Source organism: Cydia amplana, chromosome 16, assembly GCF_948474715.1.
Source record: "Cydia amplana chromosome 16, ilCydAmpl1.1, whole genome shotgun sequence".
NCBI lineage: Eukaryota > Metazoa > Arthropoda > Insecta > Lepidoptera > Tortricidae > Cydia > Cydia amplana.
Window position 1 is genome coordinate 5,276,859 of NC_086084.1, and position 25,799 is coordinate 5,302,657.

At 36.8% G+C, this 25,799-nt stretch overlaps 1 protein-coding gene and 1 long non-coding RNA gene across 2 annotated transcripts in view; both read right to left on the reverse strand.

The window, feature by feature from the left end:
• LOC134655444 (uncharacterized) overlaps positions 1 to 25,799 on the reverse strand; it is an 89,750-nt gene that overhangs the window by 62,684 nt on the left and 1,267 nt on the right. The window lies entirely within an intron of this gene.
• LOC134655156 (proton-coupled folate transporter-like) lies at positions 4,862 to 25,676 on the reverse strand. Its single transcript, XM_063510609.1, has 5 exons — positions 24,479 to 25,676; positions 20,039 to 20,140; positions 15,494 to 15,715; positions 14,517 to 14,673; positions 4,862 to 4,972 (listed from the first exon to the last, which is right to left on the reverse strand). Exons 1-5 carry the CDS (start codon positions 25,404 to 25,406, stop codon positions 4,873 to 4,875), a joined length of 1,509 nt encoding a protein of 502 aa, XP_063366679.1. The 5' UTR covers positions 25,407 to 25,676; the 3' UTR covers positions 4,862 to 4,872.

Consider the following 25,799-nt stretch of genomic DNA (forward strand, 5'->3'; position numbering starts at 1 on the left):
GAATTGACCTGAGGTCCGTTTTTCAAAAGCTTGTAACTTGTAATACAAGTGGAAGATTTCTAACAACGGCTGTCAAAAAGTGACACCCGCTTGTATTACAAGTTACAAGCTTTTGAGAAACGGGCCCCTGACAGTCAGCAGCAAAGTGGGCGAGAAGTACATTGGAACACAACTTTAATGTTAAAAGAATATGAGCGTGTGAATTTTGCCTCATTCGTTAAGCTGCAGTAGCTGCTGACTGTACATCTCATAGCTATAAACAGTAAAAGGACCTACCGGCCTAGCCAAAGTGACAATCTTTGTGTCTCTCTATCACTTTTCCATATTAGTGCGACAGTGCGTTTCGATCGCTACGGAGCGTAAGCGATTGGCGTGTTGGCTATGGCTACGCGGCCTGTACAAAATGAAGGGGTGGCTGAAACGGCGTAAAACGACTGAAAAAGATTTATACAGAAAATAAAAATAATATATTGTGCTATTGCACACCTACCTTGTTAGGTATGGTCCAAATTGTTAATGAGAGTCCTTAGGTGGAGGAAAACTATTACCAGACATAGATATACAGTTAGATAGTTTTTAAACCGTAATATTTAAGTGGTACAGTCATGTGTCAAAATATGGGTGCACTCATCATGCTCAAAAATATGTCAGCGAATTAAGAACTTTGGGCCTATTTTTGAGAAAGTAAAAATTTTATACACCCATATTTTTACACTTAACTGTACAGCTAAAAAAATATTCTAGAATAACGTTTCTATTCTCCATATCTCTTAAAACAAACCATTTGGTGATAAATCTAATTATCCTTTTATTCCTTCAATTTCTTGAGTACCTATTTGCGAAATTGTGAAGAAGGTTTATTCAGGATAAGGGATTTTTCATTCATTGTGTTGATAGTGATAACCGAGCATTCAACTCGTGTTAGAGTAGGTTTTTATAGAGTAGTCTATCTTCAAGCAAAGATACTGCTACTCGTGTCATTTCATACCTACCAAATCATCAGAAATTATTTTATTTTCAGGCGACAAAGGCCAGTACTTAACTACATAATATCATACAGACTAACTTACATACATTTCATAAAGTTAATTAAAACTAAACACTATTTTCATTTAATCGTCTGTTCATGTGTCGGATTCGGCAGTTTGTCCCTGAATTTCCGAAACACGACACCCCTCGGTCAGAATTGGGCGCGTGTGGTGGTACTTAATCCCTGACGTTAGCTGTTAGCGCGTGCGGTTCGTATAGTCTTCCCGCAAAGTGTCTCCTGGGGCGTCCACCACAGTATGATCTTGAATTCCGGACAGCCTGGTCCGCCCGCGCTCGCGCGAATCTCCCTGTACTATACTGTTGCCAGTTGCCGATTGATACAACTGTACAATACCCACTTTTTATTACAAAAATAAATAATTTGCTTTGTTTAGTCCTAGAATATATTTTATGCTATTCGTGCATTCTGTAAATAATGTATATAATGTTTGATTGTATTTCTCTATGTAAGTGAATGTATTAATATTCATTTGGAGAAATAAATTCTTAAACCATAAACCATAATTCCTACATTAAAGAACGCCACTATGTCCTTTGGGTGACTTAAAGAAACAATGGAGTTTCTACTTTAATAGTTTTAAATCGGCCACAATATTAGCACTTTTCTCTACTCCAACTGTTCGGGTAACGGGTTAGATTACTTTGAATTCGTAAAGTAAATACTTATCATAAAACATCCTGCATAAAAAATATTATGGCATAAAACACCCCTGCATTTCAAAGTCACCCCGTTTAACGATATTCCAAGGGCGGACCCTTTTAGGGCTTCATCTATCCGGTGGTATTTGAGCAGCCGACTGTCTTCGGTCCTTTTACTGTGGTGTTAGAGTAATAAAGGGTACGCTAAACGGCATTTCTGACAGATAAGTAACACAGGCATATTGACTTTTTATTACAACTTGAGAGAGGAAAAACAAATCTCCACTACTTTGAAAAAATCTCTTATCTTACACAGCTACTCAAAGTAGAAAGGTAGTAACTCTGTAGGTATGTATACTATACCATACATAGATACCACATTTTCGATTCTTTTGATTGACAGAACAAGACACGAGTTATTTTCAAAGAACTGCCGAAATCTTATGATATGTCGGCTGTCATGAGAATTTTGATTAGTTATTACATTAGGTACTAAAAGTTCTTCTATTAACTAAAGGCAAAAATAGTAAGAGGCGTAGGTAAAATAAATAACATTCTCATTTCGTGGCGCTTTAATCTTATTTTGTGTTGTCTCTTATAATTATGTATTGTCTCGTTTGTTTGTGCTTACGATAAATTATATTCTATTCTATTCTACATAAAAATATAGTACAAGTTGGATTTTAAAATATGGTATCGTCTTGGGTCGTCCCATTCGTTTCTCGTCAAGTTCTTAAATTAGTCCTATTCTGCTTTCGTCACGCATTCTACATTGAATGCCACCGACGATTGTGACGAATGTAGAATGGGTGACGAAAGCAGAATAGGACTAATTTAAGAACTTGGCGAAAAACGAATGGGACGACCCAAGACGATAACTAAAATATTATCTGAGTGAACGCGCTAAATGAACGTCTTTTATATCAAGTTGTGGTAATTGCTATAAAACATTATCAAGGCGCTGTTTTTACTTAGAGTTCTTAAAATAATATGCATAAATAAAATGAATGACGTAATTTTTTCCCCATATAGGTAGGTACATAAAAACAATTCACTATCACCACTGTAACAGGTATCAGCACGGTAGGTTTTACCACCACCAATTTGTTTTATCACAATTATTTTTTTTCGATTTGGTGTAATAGGTACCTACTTTGTGTTTCACTGGGAAGCAAAGTTTGTTTAACTCTCGTGCCTTGAAACCCTCACAACCCTCAAGATTCCACTTCTCAAACCAAATATAGGTACCTTATACCTTGTGCAGTCGTATTTGCGTCATTTGACACATGACACTGACAACAGCAATAGAACGTAAAATATCTTGCACATCGAAATTACTGCGAACGTTTACGTTTTACGTCTTTTTCTTTTTAAATTTAGAGTTGGCCGGACACCACCGTTATGAATCGTTATGAATCGGTAGTCGTCTAAGTAAATCGATATAAATTTTTCCTTTTGAGGTCGCGACAATTCAATTCAATTCAATGTTTTATTCATAAAATATACATTTTACACGTCAACTTTTTAATCATTATTAAATCTAGGTAAATGTTGTTATAAATAATTCATATTACAATAGTTATTTGATATTTATAACAAATTACTATTAAAATTATTATATCGTCTTATTATTATTTATTAACCATATAATTCTAGCTTTATTTAAATCTCAAATAAAAATTCATTAAACGTCACAATTCGATACCTCAGTCTAGGTGCCATCCAATCGTAATCGCTTGCTGTGACAATCGATTTGGGTTAGTTACATCTCTATATACGTCAGTCATAATGTATCAAAATTCAAAAGACGCAAATAAAAATAATTCCAGTATAGAAAGCTTCAGATCTGCTTTTTGTCAGTGATAATTTAACGCAGTTCTATTGTTTCTTGTTAAAAAAAAAACAACAACTATCGAGTATAATATATTATAATTTATTAATTTATATAACTGTAAGAGTGATTCCCATTTTTTTATCAATCATAGGCGTGATTTATAATAGTAGTTTATGCAACAGTGATATAATAAGGGTTCTTAAAATTCAAGGGTCGAAGTTACAAAACGAGACGTAGTCGAGTTTTGTAAAAAAAGACCCGAGAATTTTAAGAACCAATTATGAGCTGTTGCATACATTACTTTTTCTATGACAGCTGCAGCAAAAAAAAAAAAAAAAAAAAAAAAAAAAAAAAAAAAAAAAAAAGTTATTATTAAAAAAAAAGAGTTATTAAAAAAAAAGAGTTATTATTAAAAAAAAAGAGTTATTATTTAAAAAAAATTGAGTTATTATTTAAAAAAAAGAGTTATTATTAAAAAAAAAAGAGTTATTATTGTAAATGAAAACATACCTCTTTCAATCAAGATGATCGGAACTTGTATCTTTAAAAAAAATAAAGCAGTTGTATTATACTCATAAGATGACTGCTAGCAGTCATCTTATGAGCCTATAGACAAAGCATTCAAATGACATTGCTTTAGATATCACTGTCAGTCATTTAATTGACACATTTAAGTGCTGGAGTAGAAAAAAGCTTTAAACTTATAGATTTGTTAATATGTATACACTCAAAAACAATGAAAACATGATACTTTTTTCAACAAATTAACCCTTTTTCGTTACCCTTGACTCTTGTAATGTTTGGCAATATAACCAGTCTCTTAAGTCTACAATAATAAATACCATCTAAAGGTATAAGTAATCTATAACACTAAGTTAGAATAAATATCTAGGTAGGTATAATTAGATAAAGTAAGTAATGCTCAGTTTGAAAAAAATATTTTCAGATCAAGGCGTTTGCCGTCAAAATATGGTAGAAATAAAACCATAAAAATAAAGGTTAGAGTAGACCGAGGCATATCTGATTCCAGGGTGAATCGGATCTAGATAAAAAAAATCCATTGGTATCTGAATATTGTATTGTATTGGCATACTCGTAGTTAAGCGTACTAAAGTTGCACCGTACCTATATTTATGTCTCTCCTCTTACCGCATAACTATTTTTTTTTTAGTTTCATCCGGTCCGCTCTGTGATCCGAATCGTCTCGGTATAAATAAGTTAATACTATAAAATTATCATTTATCGAAAGTTTTACATTTTATACCATAACGCGATAATAATTTGCGCTCATTTAATGCATGCTCGCATGTGTAACTTTACTCATCTTTTTTCTCCCATTTTTATCAAAATCAGAACTCAGTAACGGCGTTTTCGCGGGCATATCTCTCCTTGCGTTCGGGGTTTTTTACTTTGTCCCTTTCTTCTTTCTTGTATAACAGGTAAAGAGTTCTGTGAACAAACAAGTTAATAATAGTTAATCGAGTACTTTTACATATTTTTATAAGTAATAATGGTATACTATTTAATCAGGTATCGAAGTTGGTAACATGTGATCTACAATAACAATAACAACAATATTTTTATTCATATTTTTTTTTTCTTTTTTCATATTCATAATTAAAGTTTAGCAGGAAGGTTACATTGAACCCCGCACTAGGCATGGCCTGTATCGCGGGGGTCATGATCAACACAAGTTACCAGAAATAAAATTTATAATTATACTAAACATAAGCATAGGAATTATTTAGGAAAGAGAGAGGAGTGTGTACTTGTATATGTGTAAGGTTGTTGTGAGGAGGTAGCGAAAAGTGTGTGAATGAAATCTAAGAATGTGTGAGTGTAAAAGTTTGTTAGATTTAAGTGTGTGCGAGCGTTAAGTATTAAAAACTGAAACTGAACTCGAAGAGGAATGAAGAAGTAATCCTATGAGAACGTGGAGTTAGGAGTTACTTGGGAAGGATTCAGAATTTCTTCTGATTCGTCGAAGTTCCAAGATTTTAGCAGGTTTAGTATACGATTTTTTGCCTCATTTACGTTACAGTGCCTAATGTCACAAATTTTAACTACTTTATTGCAGGGATCGGAACCGGTTTTTTGCAAAAACTTAGAAATAACCATATTTTTCGAATTATTTTAAACTCTAAATGTAGGATCCAGTTGTGTTTTTAGGGTACGGCTTCGTATTATTAGATTGCTCAATTAGAAATGAAGTAATTAGCAAAGAACGAAAAAATACCGTTTCCGTTCCCATACAAAAAATACCGGTATCCGATCCCTGCTTTATTGTAAATGTGCAGGAAGAGAAATGCCGAGAAGCGCTGCGCAAAAGAAGTGAGAACACGAGGTTTAGGGATACTGTAAACTCTACTTGAAGTGAGCGATTGATGTAATGATAACGCAACATTGTATGGAGATTATCAGTCTTCTCTAATTCACTTTGTCTGCAGTACATTGTCCGCAGGACTCTTACGGATTTAACAATGTACCTACATAATACGTCTACTTAACAAAATCGTATTAGGCTCAATATTACTATTAATTTCGTTAAGAATACTAAGGGTTGGAAAGTTTCACTGCACCGAAAGTTTAACCCTATATTTAAACTCTGTGCCATCGTAATTCGGCTATAATTACAACTCCACAAACAACTATTTAGAACCTTGTCATTATTAATGTCTAGACGTGGTCATCGGTATTCGAACTGGTGACCGTGAACTTTTTGATGAGGCACTATAATATTATAGTTTCCCGGTTATATGGTATTACGTAATCTCAATGAAGATTCCGATGTGTCTGCTGTGGCATGCGGTATAGCTGTTGTTATGATGATTAGACGAATTTGAATCATATTAAATTTAGGTTCATGTTAATCATACGTAGCTGAGTGGTTTAAGCGGGCGATTTTCAAACCAGTCGATTTTCAGAATAGAAATGAGTTTCTCAAAACCTTTGAATTGAAATTGGAACTGTGCCGTAACTTACATAGATATGAAGAACGCTGGGACGTCATACTGCCGTATTCGAACTTCAAGATATTCACAAGAGACGAGACGTACTAGATCCATTCTAGATACGTTATAGTTTAGATTTCAACTAGTTCTCTTTTGCAGCGCAATTCGGGCAACCAATGTCACTTTTACGATAGATCGTGTTAGATATCTATTAGATGTGAATTAGATCTCTAAGTAATACCTTGTGGAAATCGTTCAAGAGTATCTCCAGAATCGCGGAAATGTCAAATTTGACAGGAGTTAAGGAACGCTTCCCACGTATCCCCGACCTCCAGCAACACACCGACGGCAAGACATTAAAGATTATCTTCAGCGTCGATAGAAGGAATGCAGACGCACCTAATGGGATAAACAAACGCACCCTTTGATACAAGTACAGGCGCATGTAATGCATCACCTATTTTATGGCGGTTGTCAATTAATGCCGGTCCCACGGGATCGACTCTTCATTATCTTAATGGCAGCGACAGCATAAACGCTCCAGAAACTTCTCATGGCCTACGTGACTCCAGACAACGCATCCCCACGGTTTCGGGATGAATATAAGCGGCCATCCCGACCAGCGGAAGACAGTTCTCATCGAGTCCTCATCTAGTTCGCATCCAGCGACCAGGCTACACGTGAGCTCCGAATCGCTCGGTGTACCGGTACACCCTCGCGCTTCTAAACTATATTGAATTAAACTCGTAATTGTAAAATCAAATAAAGTAAATACCTCCTCATCGGTGTTTTATAAGAAGACCTCCGTTCTCTCAAGACACTTAACTGGTGACAGCGACGGGCGAGTCTCCCAGCGAGCAGCGGCTACACATCGTCGGCGCGAACTGGAAGGTTTCAACCTGAAGAGATTCGACCACTGCCTTATGAAGACCACAGTACTCATCGCACTGGCGGCTACCCTGTGAGTTTTCCTACATTTTCCTTTCATTTTCCTAATTATTTTGTACGCATTTCCACCATTTTTTTTTTCTTAAAAAAAAAAAAGAGACAGTTCTATTCTGTGATAGGATTTAATTAATTTAATATCAAAATGGCTCTGAATCATACTACGATCGAAAAATATTTGCCCAAATATGAAGGTGATAGACAAACTTTAGATTTCTTTTTAAATCAAGTTACTATGTTAGCTAGAGCAGCAGACGCTGACGCAAGGGCCCTGTTTCCAATTATATTAAAAAGCAAGTTACGCGGGGAAGCAATTAAAGCAATTGCTCACATGCCAAACAACACGGTAGAAGAAATTGTAAATTCCTTAAGGTCTAAATTTGGTGACACTAGAAGTATAGAACAAATTATTTCTGAAATCACTCGCATTAAACGGTTCCCTAACGAAAGTGCTCTAGGATTTGCTGATAAAATAAAAGAACTTTTGTACGCAGCGAAAAATAAAGCGGATTCACCGCAAGCAACAGCCATTTTGGAGAACGTTTGCATCGACCAATTATGTAAACACTTGGATATCGCGACTGATCGATTAATCCGTTCCGCGCAACACACCACTTTTGATGACGCGTATAATCAATTAAAACACGAGTTAGAAGTCCACCCCGAGTACTTCCAGAGAAAACAAGAAAAATCATTTAAATCTAATCCAAGATTTAACTATAATAATAAAAACTATAATCAACATACTATACTAAAACCGAATTTCAATCAAAACCGCGTAAATCAACACCAATCTAACCAATTCGCACAAATATCTTATCCTAATCTGCAGTTAAATAACAACAACAATCAAATGCATTGGGCCAACCAACCGCGACCAACTCCGGAACAATGGCGACAAACATACCCGCCAAAACACCAACCTCAAAGATTAACTGACCATTTAGATAGTGATATTTCAATGAGAACCGCGACTAGTAGGCGACCTGTAAATCGTCCGCCAAGACCGCGACCGGTAGAAGTTTTTAATACACAAATAAATACCAATGAACATAATGGTAATTACGAACATAATTATGACCCCAACACGTATGATGGCGATGATTTTTTTCAAGAAACAGGACCACAAAACGAATTGACGTAAAATTAAATTATTTAGATAAAGATCATCTCCCATATATCACTATAGATGAATGGGGAGGAAAAATCTTAATAGATTCTGGTAGTAATAGGTGCCTTATTGGATCATCAATATTGAAGTCTAATAGGAATTTTAATAATAAAGTTATCGATAAAGAGTTTACAATTACGACTGCTCATAGTAAAACAAAACATCGAGGAGCTATTAATTTAAAATTATACCCGTTAGGCGAAGACATAGAACATGAATTTTTGATCTATGACTTTGACCCCAAATATGCGGGAATGATAGGATGGGACCTGATTTTAAAGCTTAACGCAATAATTCATCCAAAAAAGTGTGAACTTATCATGCCAAACAAAATAATTCCAATTAGCATAGACTATCCGGAGAAAATCTCAAAAATCGATCCGCTCTCGGATAATCTAATTACATGTGTATCTAACAAACCGGACGGCGAATACTTTATCCCTGAAATCGGGACAAACACCGTCCTTATTAATTGTGCATTAGTGTCAGTGATAGATGGCAAATATAGATTAGGTGTCACAAACCTAAGTCCTAGGCCCCAAAAATTCAAAAATAATTTTGATAATTTCTTACAACCAATACCGAATGGATTAAAATCTGTATCGGAAGTATTAGACAATGTTAAAATAAACAAAACGGAAGCTAGTAAATTAACGATTCGAACGGATCACATGAATATGGAAGAAAAAGCTAAAATTACCAAGTTAGTACACGAATTTAAAGACGTGTTTCATACGGGTCAAGAGCCACTTACCTTTACCCATACAGTTAAACATAAATTACGTTTGACAGATGATACACCCATTTATGTGCGCAATTACAGGAAACCACCAAAACAACAAGAGGAAATAGACAAACAAGTTAACGAGTTACTTAAAAATGGCATTATCCGTGAGTCTAATTCCCCTTGGAGTTGTCCTGTTCACATTGTACCTAAAAAACCTGACGCATCCGGTAAGGTTAAATGGCGCATGGTCATAGACTATAGGCAATTAAATGCAAAAACAATCGAAGATAAATATCCTCTGCCAAATATAGAGGAAATATTGGATAAATTAGGTAGAGCTCAGTACTTCACTACGCTAGACCTCGCGAGTGGGTACCATCAGATAGAAATGCACGAGGAAGATATCGAAAAAACTGCGTTTTCAACTAATCACGGACATTGGGAATTTTTACGCATGCCTTTTGGTTTAAAAAACGCTCCGGCTACATTTCAACGATTAATGGATTTAATATTACGCGACCTCTTATATAATACATGCCTCGTATATCTAGACGATATAATCATTTACTCAACTTCGTTGGACGAGCACATACAAAAATTACGAAAAGTATTTGAACGCTTGCGACAACATAATTTAAAAATACAACCAGATAAATCTGAGTTTCTTCAAAAACATGTAGAGTACTTAGGACACGAGTTAACACCTAACGGTCTAACACCTAACCAACGCAAAGTACAAGACATAGTTAATTTCCCAGTACCAAAAACCGAAAAAGAAATACGATCCTTTTTGGGATTGACAGGCTATTATAGGAGATTCATTAATAACTATGCTCAAATAACAAAACCATTGACTAAATGCTTAAAAAAACGCGCCAAGATTATAATAGATGATGAGTTTTTAAAGTCAGTACAGAAGCTAAAAGAATTAATTACCAACGAACCTATTTTAAAGTATCCAGATTTTGATCAACAATTTATTGTTACCACAGACGCTAGTGACATAGCGTTAGGAGCGGTTTTGTCTCAGAAAAAAGATAATGTCGAAAAACCAATCGCTTATGCATCTAGAACTTTATCTGATACAGAATCTAAATATTCTACAACTGAAAAAGAGCTACTTGCGATAGTTTGGGCTTGCAAACACTTTAGACCGTACTTATATGGTCGTAAGTTCATCATTTACACCGATCATAAACCTTTAACTTGGTTAATGTCTTTAAAAGACCCCAATTCTAGGTTAACTAGGTGGAGACTTCGACTAGCTGAATTCGACTTCGAAATAAAATACAAACAAGGCTCTATTAACTCGAACGCAGACGCTTTGTCACGGGTAAAAATTAATTTTAACGATAATGAATCAATATTAGCTCAGAACGGTAGCGACATGGATGAACAAATTAACTACAATGATAACCGCGAAGAAATCCAAACACAGCACTCACAAGATGACAACATACACCAGGGAATCCCTATTATGAATGATGTCATAAATAAAAAGCCACATCAAATTTATTTTAAACTACACAATAAATTAGATAATATAAACGTGCGAAAGGAAGACGGTAACGAAATCATAGAAGTTAGCCTGTATACATCTAAACGACCAGGAGAAGCACTCAGGAAACTTGCACGCGAGTATTTAAAACCAGGTATTCACTATTACGCTTTCTTTTACGTAGATGAATTATATCAAGAAATGGTAAAGATCCTCACTAAAGAACATAATCCTCAAATTCGTATAACTCGTTGTACTGAAATAGTGGAAACCGTAGTTGAAAAGGAAAAGCGAATCGATATCATAAAAAGTTATCACGAAGGAAAAACGAATCATCGCGGTATTACCGAAACTTTAATGCATATTAGTAGGAAATATTGGTGGAAAAATATTATGTCCGATATCCGCGAATATATTAATAACTGCTCTATTTGTAAGGCAGGCAAATACGAACGGCATCCAATGCGTCCACCAATGTTATTGCCACCAATAGCTTTGCGACCACTTAATCATATTTTTTGCGATGTTGTTGATATTGAAGGCAAGCTTTACTTATCTATAGTAGACGGATTCTCTCGTTTCGCAGTAGTTAAAAGATTAAAAGATAAAAATAGCTCAACAGTTATGTCAAAACTTCTTTCTTACTTTGCACACTATGGTGTCCCTGCAGAAATAACGACTGACGCAGGAAAAGAATTCGCACTACTTAAGGAATTAGTTAATTTATATCACATTAAGATTAATTTCACTACGCCTTATAATCCAGCATCACACGGGATCGTCGAAAGATTCCACTCAACTTTGAGAGAACATTGTCGATTGCTTAGTGAACAATATAAAAATAAACTACCGCACGATGACAAAATGAAACTCGCATTAATAGCATACAACAGCTCGATACAATCAGACACAAAATTAACTCCACATGAAATCTTATTTGGACATATTGAAACGGAACCTTTGTTTAACTTTCTCCATAATTCACAGTTGTTAAATACTCTATTGGAAAAACATAGAGAACATTTAAAAACGGTTTACGATTATATATACAAAATAAAACGGGATGCTCAAATAAAAAGAACAGACGAATATAATAAGAATACCGAATTACCAGCCCCAATAGTCGAAACTCACGAAAAACTCCCAACCACTAATAAACAAGCTAACGTATTTTGTACTCGCCGAAAAACCTACATTCGCGACACAAAAGCCCCAAAAATATATTTGGATAGTCGAGGTAAACGACGAGCAGCAAATAAATTGAGGCCTGTTGTTGTTACAGGTTCCTCCAAGTCCAGGGTAGTCAACCCTACCAAATCAAGAAGTTAGAAAATCCCAATGGCATATACCTCGAAAAAATAGGACCAATTGCAGAAATAGAAGGCTACAGATATCTAACCAAAAGATGTAATCTAACCGAAATCCTTAACATCCTTAACAAATTAATGTCTAATAGAGTTCAAACTGATAATTACCACATTAACAGTCTTTATACCCATTTATTAGGAAGATTAAAAGGATTAATGAACCAAAACGTTGGTCGATCCAAACGCGGCCTTAATGATGGTCTTGGAACAATTGTTAAATTTATAGCTGGAAACCCTGATGCGAATGATTTAAAAGAAATTAATAACAATATTCAAACCCTTACAAATAACCAAGAAACATTACTTAACAACTTAAACGAAACTATTAACAAAGTTGACTTAAGGCTTAAAAGCATTACAAAACGTTTAAACACTATGTACGAAGTAAGTTTTACTAATAAGGCAAATATTGATATTTTAACTACTTTTATATTAATGGAAGATATAATTAATATCTTAGAGTTAGGCATAACATTAGCTAAGCCAGGAATACCTTGTAAAGACATTTTTGAGGAGGCAAACAATGTAGAAGTCGATCGTATTATGGTTTACACTGTTAGTAATGTCATACACTTTGTTGCAAAAATAGCGGAAATTAAAGCTAAAAGTGGTAATGCATACAACCTCATCCCTTTCCCGACTCATGATGGTCTAATCCTCGAAATCCAAAAACCTTCAATCCTCATTAAAAACTCATGGTACGCCTACCCAAGTGCTGAACAATGCAAAGCTAAGAAAACCATGATGGTCTGCAAACACGTTTGGTGGAAGGACTCCAATAAAACACCTGACTGCATCCATCAAGCTCTGCTTCTCAAAAACAACCACACGTGCCTTACGACGAAACTAGAAGAAGAGGAAGCTATCACAACAATAAACGACGGCAATTTCCTGTTATACTCAAGAGGACCACAACGAGTAACCATCAATTGCAATGAAACGTTTTACGAAGTCATCCAAGGGCCATATAAACTACACCTTAATCCCGGCTGTGAACTACAGATGGCGAACCTATATACTAAAGTGATCTCGAAAACCAACAATCTATTCAAAGAAGAAGTCCAGCAGATACAGATGCACTTAGAACAAAAAACAGATAAGATCCAATATACGGATGAAGATTTACAAATACACCTGAAGCCATTAGAATCAACAATCAAATCAAACATACATCAACATATTTGGATACCCAGCGTGTGGAGCATAAGCATATTTATGTGCCTCATCGGGTGCGCCATATACCTCAAGTGCACCCAACGCCGCAGCAGCATCGAGAACACGGGCGTAACAAGCTACACCCTTAGTTCTCTCTTAAGGGGGGAGGAGTTAAGGAACGCTTCCCACGTATCCCCGACCTCCAGCAACACACCGACGGCAAGACATTAAAGATTATCTTCAGCGTCGATAGAAGGAATGCAGACGCACCTAATGGGATAAACAAACGCACCCTTTGATACAAGTACAGGCGCATGTAATGCATCACCTATTTTATGGCGGTTGTCAATTAATGCCGGTCCCACGGGATCGACTCTTCATTATCTTAATGGCAGCGACAGCATAAACGCTCCAGAAACTTCTCATGGCCTACGTGACTCCAGACAACGCATCCCCACGGTTTCGGGATGAATATAAGCGGCCATCCCGACCAGCGGAAGACAGTTCTCATCGAGTCCTCATCTAGTTCGCATCCAGCGACCAGGCTACACGTGAGCTCCGAATCGCTCGGTGTACCGGTACACCCTCGCGCTTCTAAACTATATTGAATTAAACTCGTAATTGTAAAATCAAATAAAGTAAATACCTCCTCATCGGTGTTTTATAAGAAGACCTCCGTTCTCTCAAGACACTTAACTCAGGTTAGATCTTAAACATATCGTTATCGTACCTTGGCGATGTCTAAAAGATATCTAATAGATGTCTATTACAAAATCCGAATCGGGCCCCTAGGTAGAGCTTGCTAACATACCAGGGCGGGGGCGGGCAATGTACACTGTAATACTTCTTGTGGCTTTGTACATGCACTCACGCTCCGTGATTGTTGAGATATTTAGGGTCTAGCTATATGTATTGAACATTCCATAGCGTGCGTACTTATATTGAAAAACCAATTTACCTAAGGCCCTAAATAGCTCAATAACCGCGGAGCGTGATGGTACTTACATTTGGTTATACAGACACCTGCAATAATATGTTACACGACGAAGGCTGCAAAAATATCTGGCACAATCTTATTTGTAGAGCCAAATTAGCGTGTCACATAAATATGTGAAATCTGCGGCCTTCAAAGAGTAACATATTATTGCAGGTGATTGTACATAGGTTAAAGTAACTTACATGAATATAAAGAAAGCTGGAACAGTCATAGCACCTCCTAGCAGGTAGAACGCGCCGGGCAAGGTCTTTAAAGTAGCTTTATACATTTGGCTGTACATGGGCGTGTAGATTACCGGCGTTATTGCTTCCACTAGACCGATTAGAGAGCACATCTTAGCTGGAAAATATAAAGAACATAGTTTATCCAAATACTTGACGAGTAAACTCTGAAAATTATAACTAGTCTACCTACCTATGGTTTTTAGAAGAACTAACCTACTGATTTTGTTATATTTAGAGAATTACACATATTTATATTATTATGATTAGGCAAAACAAAGCATGAAAATAAAACCAAATGTAAAAATAAAAATAAAAGTATGTAGGTACATATTAGAACCTTGAAAACAACCACGGAATTTAATTAAAAAACTTTTTTTTATATGCCTATAGTAGGTAATTCTAAGTACTATATAGTCACGTAGTTCCTAGAACTTACTACAGATAATTTAAAGTTAGGCTATCTTAAACTCCAAAGTCATCAGAACTTGCCTAAGCTTATTCTAAACAACATCAGACTGAAGTTCGAGAAAACTCAAATAGCAAATACCACAAAACACATGTGAACTTCAAAATGTTCTTATCCAAGTTATTAAAACTTATTACTTATTACGACGTATGTGTAAGCAAATTGCTTTCTGCTCAAGAGAATTAACAAGATAATATCTCCTACTTTTGTTACCTATGATTCGGTCAAATTGTGTTTTTTGAAAAACATTATTTATTAAAAACAACTGTCAACCCGGACATATTTCATAGTAAAAGTTGGCAGGGGTTGTGGCAGGGGTAGGGGTTGGGACGCTAGTGTGCGTAAAGCACCATACCCAAAGGTATCATACTACATTAAAAAAAGGCTGGCTATAATTTGTTTGTCTTCCCCATACATTAGAACATGACCGAATCACCTGGGTAGGTAAGTATAATGTTATGTTACATACCCACTTCTTCTGGCGCGACAACCTTTGTCCCCAGCGACCTGATGGCAGTCACTCCCGTACCGCCAAAGAAGTCAAAAAAGGGCCCTGAGTAGAACCAAGGCCTGGTCGGGGCGAGTGCGTACACGACGCTGGACGAGACCTTACATGTCGTCGCTATGACGCCCAAGATAGCGTCGTGCATTTTCATGAATTTGCTGAAGAGCGTCACCGCTACCGCTGTGCCTGAAATAAACAATATGGGTAGTTAGAAAATGTAAGGGGACAATTCTTATATTTTAATTTTTTAAGTTAATAGAGGTAAATTTTTTGAGTGGGATACCTTGAAAAAATCGTTGGTTAATTTGTCTTAATGAGGTTAAATATTTCGAGTTATTGAGGTTTTCGGTGAAGGGAGTTTCATGTTAAAGAGGATTTCACCTTATCGATATACATTTCAGTATCGTTTGTACACAAACCGGGGAAGTTTGCTACTCAATCAGCGGAAAATCTGACAAAGCAATTCAGCTTTGTGCCCGAGCCGAGGCGAGACTCGAGATAAGTCCGGCAGTTAGCTGGCAGAGGGCACGGTAACAATTGTATACGAGTATTTTAACTACTGCAGATTTGCAGAACGCTTATAGTTATTTTCGAAAAAGAGGAAATTCGAAACGAGTGGCGATAAATTAACGTTTTGCAGTACATATGGCACTTTAAAGTTTCGACATACGCACGAAAAGTGCTATTTTACGCACTAGTGCGGAAAAGTAGCCCCATATGTACTGTAAAACAGGTAACTAACGACGTGTAGGTGACGTAGGTCACGTAGGCAGAGTCCATAGCACAAACTTGAACGGAACAAAGTGAGGAAGGGTCATCATTATAAACGTAAAATGTTCATAGAAATATTAAATTATTAATGACATTTCCACACTTTGTTATAGCAAATGCCATGCAGAGTTAGCTTGGTCAGACTCTCGTCTAGTTTGAAGGGACTTTTCTATGAAACAAACTGGTCCTGGCTTCGATACCTCATGATAGTGAATATTTGTTTTGTTTATGTTTCTTGGATATTCTCTGTGTATTTTTTTTCACTAAGAATTTATTTTGTCATCCCTTGTTTTCCAACAATGCATTCAAAATGCAACCTTTTTAGGGTTCCGTAGCCAAATGGCAAAAAACGGAACCCTTATAGATTCGTCATGTCTGTCTGTCTGTCTGTCCGTCTGTCCGTCTGTCTGTCCGTCCGTATGTCACAGCCACTTTTCTCCGAAACTATAAGAACTATACTGTTGAAACTTGGTAAATAGATGTATTCTGTGAACCGCATTAAGATTTTCACACAAAAATAGAAAAAAAACAATAAATTTTTGGGGTTCCCCATACTTCGAACTGAAACTCAAAAATTTTTTTTTCATCAAACCCATACGTGTGGGGTATCTATGGATAGGTCTTCAAAAATGATATTGAGGTTTCTAATATCATTTTTTTCTAAACTGAATAGTTTGCGCGAGAGACACTTCCAAAGTGGTAAAATGTGTGTCCCCCCCCCCTGTAACTTCTAAAATAAGAGAATGATAAAACTAAAAAAAATATATGATGTAGATTACCATGTAAACTTTCACCGAAAATTGGTTTGAGCGAGATCTAGTAAGTAGTTTTTTTTTTATACGTCATAAATCGCCTAAATACGGAACCCTTCATGGGCGAGCCCGACTCGCACTTGTTTTTATTTAGCGCGTGAAAGAGATTTTATTGAATGACAAGATGGATACGCTGATTCTGACGTATTTACGAAGTTAGCGTACTGATGTTACTTTTCTTATAGCTCGCTGGCATGAAGCCACGAGCTCTCGACCGCGTATATATTAGCTTCTCATTACAACGGTCATTTGGACCCTGAACTTGGTGCTTTGTACATAAATCCTACTATCATATTGATATCATGTTTTTATAGCTTGAATGGCAAATTCTACCTGAGAATGCTACTGTGAATGCCAATTGTTTTATAGAATAGAAAACTAAGTTTAGACTACAAATGTGGTCAACCGTGTCGTCTAATACGCTATACAAATGGAACTAATAAAGCCTTTAAGAATCTCAGAGCAATCAGTACAAAAGATTAGACTAAGAATTTAATTTATCCGACTTTCAGCCTTCGGTCTCCGCACAGCTGGGCAGTTTTTCCCGTCACTTGCAATACGAATCTCAAGCAAACCAGTAGAATAGTGAGCCTTTGGTTAATATAAACTATGTGTCAGCGTAGATCACAATAATACTGGTTACAATGAAGCGAACACTCGTTAGAAACGGACACAGCGCTTGGTCTTAGTTGCGTTAATTAACCCGCGGTTCTTGCATAATTCGAAGCTTTTCTTCAATCTTTCAAGACTAATTGCATTATAATGAAGTCAACCCTGATCTTCTTGGTAGCGGATGAAATAACGCGCCAAAAGTAACTGACATCCAAGTAACTGACATCCCGATAATTTTTCTAAGTATAGAAAAATCCCTATTATCATTGAAACCACTAAGTTGGAATAGGACTGGTTGCTGTGTCGCAAAATAGAAAAGGAGCTCTCGGGCCCAGGCAGAGGTGGCGGGATGATCAGGATGTTCGGAACACCATATTATAGAAATGTTATATAATAAACAAAAGAAAATCGGCCCAAACATCGAACTTTCCGGACTTTGTATTTGCCTTAACATTTTGGTGCCTCGAGGCCAATTCTGTCATCCGTACAAAAAGTTAAGTTAGAATTGTGAGGCATTTTAATTTAATCAATATCTTTAGAATAACGTAATTACATCTGACGCAACTTTGCGGTTTGTTTTAATACGTAAACATTTTTAACTTTGTATCAGTGGTATAAGATGAAAAATTGAATGGTACTATGATAAAGGTGAAATTGGTAGACGCGGTCTTAGTTTTTTGTAAAGATTAAGTGGGTGTACAAGGCAAGGATATAGACATTATTTTACACCCGCAAAAACAATTTATAGTGTAATGATGTTATATTTCGAAATTAATACTAGTACAAGTATTTACCTATATGTGACGTTATCTATGAAAAGGGACCCTATTGTCGATGGCGCTTACGCCATTATTAACGATGCTCCGATATAAATACAATGCCGCGCAATGCTGTGCGGCGTAAGCGCCATCGACAATAAGGTTCCTTTTCATAGATAATGCCACATATTCTCGATCGAAGTAAGTCCTAATATAATTAAATCCCATCAAAAACATTACATGTAAAAAGGTGCCAGTCTCGCACCGCTTCTACTACAAAAAAAGTTTTGAGAAGTAATGTGAAACCAACTCGGTTATTTTAATCAGTGCCAGGAGGTGTTAAATTAAAACCGTATCAATAAGATATCTTTAATTTGTAATACGTATTAATGACTTGGCCATCGCACGGCTGTATATATTATAATGACATAAGGATCATCGTCACCTATTAAAATAATTCTAATTAAACATAACGCTAGCGCTAATTGCAGTTTGAGCATTAGACATATTTACGAGTACGGTACAGTAAAGCATGATGTGCGATTGCCAAGTCATTATAAATGTATTACAAATTATTTAAAGATATCTTATTGATACGGTTTTAACACCCCCTGGCACTGATTAAAATAACCAACTTGGTCTCACATTACATCTCAAAACTTTTTTGTATTAAAAGCGGTGCGAGACTGGCACCTTTTTACATGTAATGTTTTTGATGGGATCTAATCTCTTTTTGTAGGCAGTCCTTCTTTTCGGATCTTCATTCATACTCACATCGTACATCTTAGTGTACCTACCTTTACTTTACCTACTATTTGTAGGAACTGCAACAGTAACTTTGTAATAGCATATATTTATATGGGATTACAAACTTAGGTATGCAGTTTTTAGATATTTAAAACGTGACTGATATTGCAATATTTTTAGGTTTTCTATGGCTTGATAAGCTAAAAACTACTTATGTTTAAAATTTGAAGCTTGTGGGTATGCTAGAAGAACCTTAGAATTATGATGATCGTGAGTGAGTGAATCAGTGTCGAAATTAAGGAACTTTGACATACAATAATTCTTAAACTACAAGTTCAAATTGAATGTTTTTGAGAATATATCTTAAGCATGTTAAGCCCTATATATTACTGAAAATTCAGGGTTCTAGCTTCAGCTAGTACAAAATTACATGACGTTGAAAATGGCCTGAAGCGCTTCGCGAAAAGGATGGTACGGCCGTGCCTCTTTGTTTTGCTCGACTTGGCGGGGTCACTGCCGTGCCCCCAGATAATGGTATTAGTTATATATTATTATTCCTTTTATGCCATGATTGTAAATATTATAAAATGAGGGTTTCGCTTGCCCTTTGATTGACCCTGCATAATTTTAGTATAAATTACTGCTGAGTGACGAGATTTTTTTAATTTAAGAACTTAAGATTAATTGGTAAAACCCACTCGATGGCCATCTTCCATCGCAAGTTCCACGCGGCGCACCATATCTTTTGTTTCCATCTAATTTCCAGGCTTTACGTCCCCTCTTAAAAGAAGACAACTTAAAATACTTACCACATAAGCCGATAAGGATAGAGAAAGTGAAGAACAGACTTATTTCGACGTCATCCATGCTATATTTAAACAACAGGTACTGGTACAGCATGGCTCCTTCACCTGCAATCATAGACAATAGAATTTAATTAATAGGTGCCTAAGGCATATAAAAAAAAACCGGCCAACTGCGAGTCGGACTCGCGCACGGAGGGTTCCGCACCATCAACAAAAAATAGAGCAAAACAAGCAAAAAAACAGTCACCCATCCAAGTACTGACCCCGCCCGACGTTGCTTAACTTCGGTCAAAAATCACGTTTGTTGTATGGGAGCCCCACTTAAATTAAATCTTTCTTTTATTCTGTTTTTAGTATTTGTTGTTATAGTGGCAACAGAAATACATCATCTGTGAAAATTTCAACTTTCTAGTTATCACGGTTCGTGAGATACAGCCTGGTGACAGACGGACGGACGGACGGACGGACGGACGGACAGACGGACGGACGGACGGACGGACGGACGGACGGACGGACAGACGGACAGCGGAGTCTTAGTAATAGGGTCCTGTTTTTACCCTTTGGGTACGGAACCCTAATAAGGAGAAACTGCAACAGACAGAATGCCAGATAAGTAGGTTTTCCAAGTTAATATCATGCTAAAAAGTTATTGTTAGAGTATTATTTGAAGACACCTGGGTCGATTTGTGCTATTTTAATATACAAAATTTTGAGAATAACTGGGCGAGAGATAACCGACATTTTATAACGTACAAACATTGATTCTTTAAAAGTTAGACTTTTTTATGAAAAGAAGTGGTTACAATTAATTGTAATAATTAGTAAAATTACATAATTTATTGATAGTGATAATAAATCTAGTTTTACTTTGGTAGGTACCATAAGGGTAATTTTATATACAAAATCTCCTTTTTTTAAAGCGTTATTTTATTTATTTATTATTTATTAGGAGCCTGTAATGTCCCACTGCTGCTGGGCAAAGGCCTCCCCACACTTTTTCCAGTATTCCCGATCCTGTGCAGTCTCTGGCCATTCCTTTAAAAAGGAGTCTAGCTCGTCTCGCCATCGCCGACGTGGTTTGCCAACTCCTCGTTTTGAGCTGGGCTGACACTCTGTGACGATCTTGGCCCACAGCTCACTCGGCATTCGGCAGACATGACCAGCCCAGTCCCACTTTAGCTTGGCCGCTTTCCGAGCTACGTCGACCACTTTTGTTCTGGAGCGCAGCGTGATGTTCCGGATACGATCCATTAATGTCACACCTAATATGCTGCGCTCCATAGCTCGCTGGCAAACCACTAGTTTGGACCTCTAACACGCCGTCAAAGACCATGTTTGTGCACCGTAGGTGAGAATTAGAAGTATGCACATGTCCATGAGTCTTCGCTTAAGTGACAGGAGGAGATCGCCTTTCTTCAGATGTTTCATGGACCAATAGCTCCACGAGGCGTTTTCAGTCCGTCTTTCGACTTCCTTCTCTTGTCGCGCCTAGGGTTTGCAAGATCCGTCAATTTTTCGGATCCAGATATTTCGGATATTAAAATTTGACGGATCCGGATATCCGGATAATTCGGATAATACGGATCTGTATCAAGAAAGGTGACGAAATTTACAACTTACATACAAGGAACAGCTAGTAAAATGTAAAATGTTCATATTTTAGTTAATTACAATTATTAATAATTATTATTATTATCTCAAAACGATATAAATATGTATAATAAGATATTCAGTGTAGTCTTAATTAGGTATTCCTATTAATAATATAATGCATTTTTTTAGGAGGCCGTAGTCGATTTGTAACCGAAAACGCCAAAAATGAAGTAATTAAAGCAAACTTATTTCTATATATCTGCTCAGAAGAATTAATTCTAAAGGTGCCTAAAAACACCGCTTTAACTTCGGCGTTTTTTCTTAAATTTGCCATTATAAGCTCACAAAATAGAAAATGGAGAAAAAGTTACATTTATGTACTTTTATTATTTTATACCGGTGTGGTGTGATATAATTTATACTATTAAAAAACGTACTTCCTTTACCTCGGTAAAATAGCTATACCTTCAGTCGTTCGACTGAGAAAAATGGCTTAGAAAAAGTATCTAACTCATTTATTCAGTCCCCATTACAACAATCTTCCATTATAGGTATATATAAATCCAGTTAATTACTGCAAAATAATGTAAAATTACTACAAAAGTTTCGGCAAATTAAGAAATTTGGGCTACAGCTTCTTAATAACGAGAAAAAAATATCAATATTAGTTACTCAGCAGCACATCAAGCACATTTTATTTATGTTAACAGAAGACTGGGAACCGACACGATAACACAAAAAAGTCACTGATAACAACACGCACAAGCACTAATGATGTTCCAGGTAGACGACCCAAAGGCGACTGAGCGAAAACCTGATAACAATTACTTTAAAACATACAAATATTTACCCTTATTGCAGTCAGGAGGCATGCAGGTAGCTCGTTTTAATACTGTTACTGTTACTACTGTTTAGTTTAAGCAATATTTGTATTTATTTTATGACGTTATCGCGTACCAATAACGCGACCAATGCAATATTTAACGGATCCGTGAGATCCGAAATATCCGGATCCTATGAGACGTTGGATCCGGATCTTAGATTTGACGGATATCCGGATATTTCGGATATCCGGATATCCGGATCTCAAACCCTAGTCGCGCCTGGAAGGAAACTAGTTGGCCCAAGTAGATATACTCCTGGACATATGCAACCGGTTCTCCGTTTATCTCATCTCAATCCTACGTGGGGTGCTGAGCGTTACCTTGGCCTTACGAGGGATGTTCAAAATATTCTCGGTATGAGAATGAAAACAAACAAGTACGAAAAGTTTGATATTTTTATTTTTCAATATACTCCCCCCCTATGTTCATACACTTAAAAGATCGATCAATTATTTTTTTTAATCCTGCATAAAAATATTTTTTATCTTTGGTGTAAAAATGCTCCTCCACTGCCGCCTTCAATGCTTCATCATCGGAAAATTTATTTCCACGCAGATCCTTTTTAAGATTGGGGAACAAAAAGAAGTCGCTGGGGGCTAAGTCCGGACTATACGGTGGGTGAGTAACAGTTTCAAACCCACATTCAACAATAGCTGCCTTGGCAATATGAGCAGTATGGACGGGGGCGTTGTCATGCAGAAGCATAACACCTTTGGTTAACTTTCCTCGCCTCTTTTCTTTGATTGCATCCTTTAATTGACGTAGAATGTTAGCGTAGTACTGTCCTGTGATATTTACACCTTTTTCTTTATAATCGATCAGTAATACTCCTTCACAATCCCAAAATATCGTGGCCATGACCTTGCCAGCTGAAGGGATGACCTTGAACTTCTTGGGATGAGCTGAACCCTTAATATGCCACTGCATGGACTCTTGTTTACTCTCTGGGTCATAATGATGAACCCAGGTTTCATCTCCAGTAACTATTCTTTGCAGCACCTCATCAGGATTTTCACCGCACAGGTCAATAAAATCGGAACAACAAGCTACACGCATGTCTTTTTGAAGCCGAGTCAGCATTCGCGGAACCCATCTTGCACTTACTTTTGACATATTAAGATGGTCATGGATAATATCATGTACGGTACCAATAGAGAGATTGGTTACTTGTGCTATAGATTTTACCTTCACTCGACCATCTTCCAATATAAGTTTTTCCACTTTATCAATATTTTCTTGTGAAGTAGCTACTACAGGCCGGCCAGGTCTAGGGTCGTCTTCAACACTCTCCCTTCCACGTTTAAACTCGCTTGACCACTTTTGAATGGTAGATAAAGAAGGAGCAGACTCACGGTAAACACAATCCATTTCCTCTTTTATGGTTTTTTGATTTTTACCCTGTTTTGTCAAGAATTTTATCACGCATCGATGTTCTAATTTAGTTAACATTGTCAATTCCCACATGATGTTCATGTTTGTTCAGCAATTGCAGAAAAACAAAAGAACATCTCGGTTCGAATTATACTTTTTTTTAATGTCAATGAATAAACCTTAGCGGCCAGTAACGAAAGAAATTTTAGAAGAGGTTGTAAGATATCAATACCGAGAATATTTTGAACGCCCCTCGTATTTTAAGTCATTTTCGTACAAATTTCTTGAATACCCACAAATGGTACTACTTTATATACAAATTATATAGTCGAATTTAAACTGTTGTGAGACATACTAACATTGAATAATTTTACGGTTTAGACTCACTTGTTAGTGCTTGAGAAAAGAGATCTAGGCTCTCCGAAACATGTAGCGCGAGTGACTTAAAACAAGTGAGTCTAAACCGTAAAATTATTCAAAATTATATAGTCTTGCAAATAGCACCAGCTTTACATACTCGTAAAGTATAAAAGTTGGATAATCTGAATATAATCATAGAAGGCATGCAAAAATTAAAAATAGGCAATGAACTCACCAAAGACAGGTCCAATGATAACAACATGTGCTAAAAGGACAAGAATAATTTTCAATCTATTGGGACCCTTTTTGAAGACAATATAAAGCGTGTCCCATGCATTCTTCGGGTGAAAGAAAATGATCAGCTTCTGATACCAAGTGCCTTCAGTTTTCTTCGGATTTACGTCATGAATCCTAAAATATGTGTACAGTAGCCCAAATGCATACAAAGTCGTCGTTAGTCCAAAGATGCCGTAATAACCAATTACGTCCAACAACACTCCGCTAATAGAGATTGCCGCTGGTGCTCCCAGGGTCACTATAACAGCCGCGATACCAATTCTAAAGGTACGTGACTCCACGGACGTGACGTCGGCAAGGTAACTATAGGAACCCATTAGAGCGATAGAAAATCCACCGGAAAATGCTGTTGGCAGCGATTCTATCAGCGCCGTGACAAAAAGCGGCCACTCTTCGAAGTAATACGTCGTTAAAACTAAACCGAATGCTGACACCAACTCTCCAAATATCGGTACTAACATTAGTGCTTTTCTGATCCCGGTGCGGTCACTCCACGCTCCAACAAACAATATGACAATCGCTGGGATAGCACTTGTCAAAGGCACTTGCCATGTCGTCATATCAGCTACCATGGACTGGATTGCAATGGTTATATTTCCATCCCACTCGTCGCATTTCTCCTTGGTATGCCCAAGATCAACCCGGCACGCTTTTTCCAAGTTCAGTCTCTGAACAGCTATGCTGGATATGGAATTGGGCAAGATGTAGCAAAGCAAGAAAGGTTCAATGGTGAGGAAGGCGATTGCGGCGCGTATTTTACCTAGCAAAGATCTAGGTTTGTTCTTCGGTTCACTGTTCCCATTTCTCTTAGATTCACTTCCATTTGTGATATCCGTCGGACGTAACTCTAGTTCACTGTTCTTCATGTTTTAGCATTAAATTTAATAACTTTATCACAATATTATTTTAGTTGGCTAAGGTCTGTTTGTTTATAAACACGGATCACTACTGAGAGCGGTCAAGAGGCGAGGAGGATCTAGCAAACTCGTTCTCGCCCATAATTACAGTATCACATTGAGACTTCCAAAAGCATCCTTGACGCCGCCGATTTTAATTTATTTGTAAGTTTTTTATTGTATGGGTTATGTTAATGCTATTTTTATCAAATGCCACATGCCAGAGTTCAAATGACATTGGCATTATAAAGAAAATGTGGGATAAATTGTATTCCCATTCCTACAGTTTCGTGTTGCTCTAAGTATTTATTCACGGGCAGAATTCCACTTCACTAGGTCAAAATACATATTATTTAACCCGTA